Raw genomic sequence first — 6,953 nt, 5'->3', positions numbered from 1 at the left:
GGTGGGTGTATGTGTTTGTATAATTCAGGTATGTATAATGAGAGTGATAACAGTCTCAGTTTGTGTAATAGTGTGTTTATATTGTACAATATTATGCATGTGTAATGTGATGGTTTATGATTGTATAAGTGTGTATTGTTCAAAAGCTGAATCTATTTGTATTGTTTGTGTATATGTGCATTTATGGGTGGGTGTAAGTGTTTGTATAATTCAGGTATGTATAATGAGGGTGATGACAGTCTGTAAGTTTGTATGATATTATGCATGTGTAATGTGAAGGTGTATGATTTTCTGTAAAACTATATATTTGTGTGTGTATGAGGTGTGGGCATTTGAGCGTGCATATGTGAATGTCTGTCCTTGTATTATCCTGGTACGTGTGTGATGAGAGTCTATGAGTTTGTGTCTGTGCGGTCATGGGTCTGTAATATACATGTGTGTGTAATATAAAGGTCTATTAGTGTATTTTTTATTTCATATTATATGATCGTATGTGATTGTGCATCTGTTGGACTATATATTTGTGTATGTCTGCGATAGGCTGGATATGAGCATGGATCTACATGTATGATTTTGTGATGAGAGCCTACGAGTTTTTGTTGATGTGGTCATATGTTTGTAATATATGTTTGTGTTGTGTATTTGTTGCTACTATTTATGTGTGATATGAGAGTATTTGAGTATGTATATGTGTGTGTACTGTGTTTTTATTGTTGGAGTGTGTGAGGGCATATGCATTTGTAAGTGTATGTGTGTAAAGTGTATCTAAGAGAGTGCATGTGTTGAAGGTGTATGATTGTGTATCTGAAGGTATCTGTAATGTGAAGGCATATGAGTGTTCCTCTGTAGGTGTGTCTGTATTATTTGGGTATGAGCCTATGAATTTATGTCAGTGTGGTCACGTGTGTATTGTGTGCAGCTGTGATATATGTTTGTGTGCAATATAAAAGTATGTGTGCATGTGTGTGTGTACTGTATGCATTTGTATTTTCTGTGCATGAGTGTGATGTGAGCATGTATTGTTGTGTACCTGTAGATATATGTGTTTTTATTACATATGTGTGTAATGTGAGTGTGTGTGAGTTTGCATCCTCGGATGTGTGTATGTGATATGAAGATGTCTGCATTGGTATCTGTCATTGAACGCGCGTTATGTGTATTATGACATGCGTTTATTGACTTCACTGATGCAAAACGTAATTTTCCTGAATCAATTATACTTTTAGCACTATTTATATGACTGTGATGGTTTTCATCATGCCTCTGACTTTACCAAATCCTATAGGATCTGCCATAAACTTGATATAATCATATGATAAAACACACACACGTGTTAAAAAATAACACCTAACCTCCCAGTGACAGTATATAGTGTAAATCTTCATAAATGCCTCTCCACAAGGACACCTAAAGTAAAAAATACTTTGATCCGCGAGTCACATTCTGTTTTATTACATAAAGGTTAACTAGCCCTCCTAATGAACAATTATCACTCTATAAAACAAAAGAAAAAGAGCGCACAAGAGTGGAATATTAATCGGAAACATAGTCACAGGGAAGGCAAAAAAAATAGATGAAATAATCAAAAGCCGAGTTTTAATTTAAAATAAAGCCTAATAGAATATAATTCCAATTTCAATTGTAGCTGAACCTTTTCATCATTAAAAAAAACAAGTCCCTGAATTGTTACGTTTACGCGAAAATCTTATCAGAATAAGATTCATGGTAAAAATGTCAGCAAATAAGGATATAAAATGGGTGGCTAACCTAAGATAAGATCTTCCATGTATCTATGTAGATGGCTTGTGACGTAGATGAGAGAAAGGGAAAAAAATAAAATAAAAAAAAATGAAAACATGATTTGGTGCTGACTCTGCTGACCAACAGCAATGCAAAAGAGATTCTAATAGACACCGGGTCCCAGCTGGGCAATGACATTAATTGCCTAAATCTCACGCTTGTCTGTGATGCAGCTTTCTCATTCAATGGCTTGCTCCCTCTCCCTCTCCTTCGCACTAGCTCACTCGATCGCTCTCTATTTCTCTCCACCCTCCCTGGGGATTTTAAAAATGCAGTATTTGAATTTTGGTGAGTGGTAAAGCCTCTGCCCTAGGACCCATTTGACAAATGAGAAGCCGTGCAGCATCAACACCAGCCGACTGAGCTCCAGTGAGTCAATCTCTCTGCTAGTCAGCAAGCTCCTGTTGGGAAACGCCGAGCTCCCTCTCTCCGCTGTCATTGAGGAAGTTACACTGACTCTTCATTAGGCTGCAGGCTTTTGGTTAAATCCCTCCGTTGCTTTTTTTTTTACTATTCTATCCACTTTAAAGCGGGTTTCAGTTTTAATTCGCCTACTTGCCTTAGCTGACGAATGAACCCTAGCTTCCAGCCGGTAGGATAGCAAAGGGGAACGGAAAAAAAAAAACGATAAAAAAAGAAAAGGACTTTTTTTTTTTTTTTTTGGTAACTTTAAGTCACCGCAGCTAAAAGACGATTTAAAACCTGCTGACAAGACAGGACAAACGTGCTTGCATGCTAGCCCCTTCACTTGTTCTACGTCGACTCCAGAGCAACACCATGCAGCATCCTCTGACGGGTGCAACCTGCGTGGCACTGCCGAATGTGGGCATGTGTCCACAGCTCTCTTGTGCCTTGACTTTTATGTACTTGCAGCAGGTAAGTTTCTCCTTGCTTTGCTCTCTTCTCATTGCTGTTGCTTGTAGAGGAACTTTTGCTTTATTTGGCTGTGGGGGTTTCACACCTTTCTATTCTGAATGTATAATTGGTGGAGAAAGGTTGAACTTGATGGACCTAGGTTGAAAAAATAAAAAGACCTATGTAACTAGATGGGGAAAGCAGGGCTTGCATAGATTTGCTGGCGGTAGGAGCTGGAATGTCTTAGGTGGCGAGGTTAAGACATGAGTGTGCTAGGATCTCAGCATCTGGCTGCACACACATTGCATGCTCTTATCTGGGAGTCATGGATCCAGCCTGCCGCTGTACAGCACCGAGAACATAACCTGAGCAGAAGACCATAACCTGCAGCCCATTCTGCTTCATTCATGCTTGTGTATCTGTACATTACTGGGGAAGTCTGTGCCTAGTGGATTTCTAGCAAATACTAGATAGCAAATATTTTAATGAGATGTAAATGTCTCCTTTGTGAACCTGAAAAAAAAAAAAAAAGCTCCGTGTTACAGCTCATATCCTAATAAAAGGCTGTTCCTGCAGGAATCCTGCAAAGAGTTAATGCCTAGGAATGAAAGCATTGCGCCATTGTAAGTGGTTAAAGTGTGATCTTATGCCTGATTCTGCTTCCTTAGGCTTGTCTTGTGATCTCCATCTCAGAAGGGTGTCTATTTTCTAATCTCTCTCAGTCTGGACTGTATTCATTTCCTCACCTGTGACTTAAAAGTCTTCACAATGGCTACCTTTGTGCTGCGGAAGCAGAAAATGCTCTTTTTACTGTTACTGCCCATGTAGTATATGGAGAAATATAGGAGAGGTCCCTATATCAGGGGCGTCCAGCTCTGGGTGCAGGCGCTCTATGCACCAAAGTAGTGATAGATACATAGTAACATCCAAACTTTATGTGTATACTGCCTGCGCATGCCTACATGTCATCCAGGACATACATAGACGCCTGGATATCATGTGCTGCAATCTCTGCTGCATTATCAGTGAGCACTTGTGCCTCCATTGTGCTCCATTATAATTGACATCAAAGTATACCGAGCACATGAGAAATCAATTTATTAGCTATTTATGTGATTTTTTTTTTATTGGAATTCTTTAAACTTGGATGCACATCATAGGACTCAGTGTAAAGTGCTGGCTCTCATTCATTTTAAATTACCTGTACAATCCCATGCAGTAATAATAATATCCTGCCCAGCGTTGAGTGTGACGCATACATGTTGTCCTAGTGAAACATCCACACGTTTCGATTCGGTTATTCTTCGCGTTGACTCGTAAGTAATTTCATTAAAAAAACAGAAAATGTTATTTCCTTGGTAATGTGATGGTCATGCTGTGGTTCACCTGGGGTCCTGAGGTTTTTGCCTATGCAGTAGTTTAAGGCAGTACACAGGCAGACATGCAGCTCTGTCTCTGCTGCTTCCCTATGGGCTTTGTTGTCACTTTAGCATATTATAATGTATGCGTGCTAAAAGATTTATGTGTACATAGATTGTGACGGTGATTTGGGAACAGCAATGGGAGTTCATGTTTTTGCATTCCCATTTCCAATTTGCATTTGATAAATGCTGAATACATCAACTTTCTAGGATTGTCTTTTTAATTACCTCCTTCCTAATAACTGGCCGGTTCTTTTTACTTTTAGAGAAATCTTTCACAGATCTACTCTTTTTTTAAAATATTTTTTAATTAGGCTGGCTGGAGGTTTTGCTGTTTTCTTTTATCTCGCGTGGTCATCTGTTTGTCTTTCATTTTTTGTATATTAAGTAATGCTCATTAGACGATGAAAGACGTTTGGAGGGGACAGGTCAGTAGGACCTTACAAGAGGGTTGGGAGATCTCCATAGAAGCAATTGTCTTTTAATGTAATCATTCCACTCCATCTGTAACCCCATTACTACTGCAGGTAAGGTGCAAAAACCTTTTAAATATTTCCCAACCACTATCATAGTAGAGGGGTTTTATTGTGAACCTCCTTAACCATTTATACTTCTTCTGGACCTGATGTGCCCTTAAATCTTGGTCCTTTTCTGGAATGGCTAATATCAATATCATTATATCAGTAACCTATCTGACGACATATAGGCTTGATGTGTGACCCAGGAGCCTATACGCGCTTCATTGACTCCTTTTCCCCTATGTAATATGGAAGAAGTCCTGTATATAGCGATAAGGAATCCACCATTACGACGTAACCAATGTGCAGTAAAAAAAGGCACCAATATTTACTGCCGCCAGCTCCGAGCGGCGTGTAAATTTTATATTTGTCCTGAATATTTTAGCAGATACTTTTCGCCTTTGCCAGTAGTTTTTAACAGTTGCCTGCATTATTTATAAAGCAGGAAAATACATGCAGACATCAACAGGCTGCCGCTATACACGTTATTGTTACGGATAATGCCACATAAAGCACAATGGGAGGTGGACAATATCTTTTATGGATGACAAGTTTGATGAAACACAACTAAATGTGAAGAAATGACTCCAGTGAAAAAAAAGCAACAACATCTCCTATTTGTTTTATGGCCATAGGTTTATCTCAATGTAAATGATTTCTGAGAACTTCTAGTGTGTAAGTATTATGGAAATAGATGATTTTCTCGTCAACATTTTTTTGCTCCCGCTCCAATTAGAGTTCCTTAAAGAATTGCCAGTTTCTGCATTGAGAGCATCTGCATTATACATAAGATGCACGATACAAAACGCCCCTATGAGTATAATAGCCTGATGTATATTTACAAAGGGAAACTCAATGTGGCTGCGGAAGTCGCTTTTAATATGTAGTATAGTTCTGCTTTCAAAAGAATTGCTCAGCTTTCAAGCCCACACAACTAGTTATCGTACAGGACACCATTAGCTTTATAATACATGGCTGTGTTGTGTGTCTTCTGAGATTTGTGGTGAACACTTGAAACTGCATAATGTTTACATCTATGTACATCTACGGAATAATAGTCATTCATGTACTGCACGCATCCATAAAGTATATACAGCTATACAGTAATACTTATACTTACAAGAAGTGTGTACATATACAGTGATAGACACATTAATACTACACACCCAAACATCCCACACAGTCATACAAACATCCAAAAAGTAATATACATTGTACACATGCATAAAGTATATACAGCTATACAGTAATACTTATACTTACATGAGTGTGTATATATACAGTGATAGACACATTAATAATACACATCCAAACAGTAAAATACATTGTACACATCCATACACTATATATATATCTATACAATAATACTTATTCTTACAAGAAGTATATCTATATATAGTGATAGACACAATAATTATACACACCCAAACATCCCATATAAATATACACATCCAAAAAGTAATATACATTGTACATATCCATACAATATATACAGCTATACAGTAATACTTATACTTACAAGAAGTGTATATATATACAGTGATAGACACACCCAAACATCCCACACAGTCATATAAACATCCAAACAGTAAAATACATCATACACATGCATACTAATATATATATATACATATATATATATACAATAATACTTATCCTTATAAAAAATTTACATATTAACAGTGATAGACATACATGTAATAATACACATCCAAACATCCTACAGTCATATAAATATACACACCCAAAAAGTTATATACATTGTATACATCCATACAATATATGCATCTATACGATAATACTTATCCTTACAAGAAGTATATATATATACAGTGATAGACACATGCAATAATACACAACCAAACATCCCACACAGTTATATAAATATACACATCCAAACAGTGATATACATTGTACACATCCATACAATAAATACATCTATACAATACTGCTAGAAGTATATATGCATACACTTATACACAGAAATGTAATAATACATACCCAAACATCCCACACACTCATATAAACATACACATCAAAACAATAATATACATTATACACATCCATACAAAATATACATCTATAGAGTAATACTTATTCTTCCAGTAAGTGTATATAAAGTGATAGACATACATGTAATAATACACACCCAAACATCCCACACAGTCATGCAAACATACACATCCCAGCAGTAATATACATTGAACACATCAACAACATATATATCTATATAAAAATATCCCTCCATATAAGGAACATCTGTATACAATGACACGACTCCCTACAATAATATACATTCATAACACCCACACAATCATACAAATATACACATCCATACAGTACAACACATTCATACATT

General features: G+C 36.8%; 1 protein-coding gene across 8 annotated transcripts in view; it reads left to right on the top strand.

Moving 5' to 3' along the window:
• Positions 1 to 2,005: 2,005 nt before the first annotated feature.
• RBFOX1 (RNA binding fox-1 homolog 1) overlaps positions 2,006 to 6,953 on the top strand; it is an 889,443-nt gene continuing 884,495 nt past the window's right edge. Inside the window, exon 1 of one of the 8 annotated variants that reach the window (XM_073647782.1) lies at positions 2,006 to 2,676. In XM_073647782.1, coding sequence (XP_073503883.1) covers positions 2,533 to 2,676 — 144 coding nt within the window. In that variant the 5' untranslated portion in view covers positions 2,006 to 2,532. Of the gene's footprint in view, positions 2,677 to 3,721; positions 3,972 to 6,953 lie in introns of those variants that run through there. The other 7 variants (XM_073647784.1, XM_073647783.1, XM_073647781.1 and 4 more) reach the window with 7 other exon arrangements.

Source organism: Phyllobates terribilis, unplaced genomic scaffold (genome assembly GCF_046119375.1).
Source record: "Phyllobates terribilis strain yellow unplaced genomic scaffold, ASM4611937v1 Scaffold_9__5_contigs__length_417890890, whole genome shotgun sequence".
In the NCBI taxonomy this organism is placed as follows: domain Eukaryota; kingdom Metazoa; phylum Chordata; class Amphibia; order Anura; family Dendrobatidae; genus Phyllobates; species Phyllobates terribilis.
This window is presented reverse-complemented; position numbering and strand designations above follow the sequence as displayed.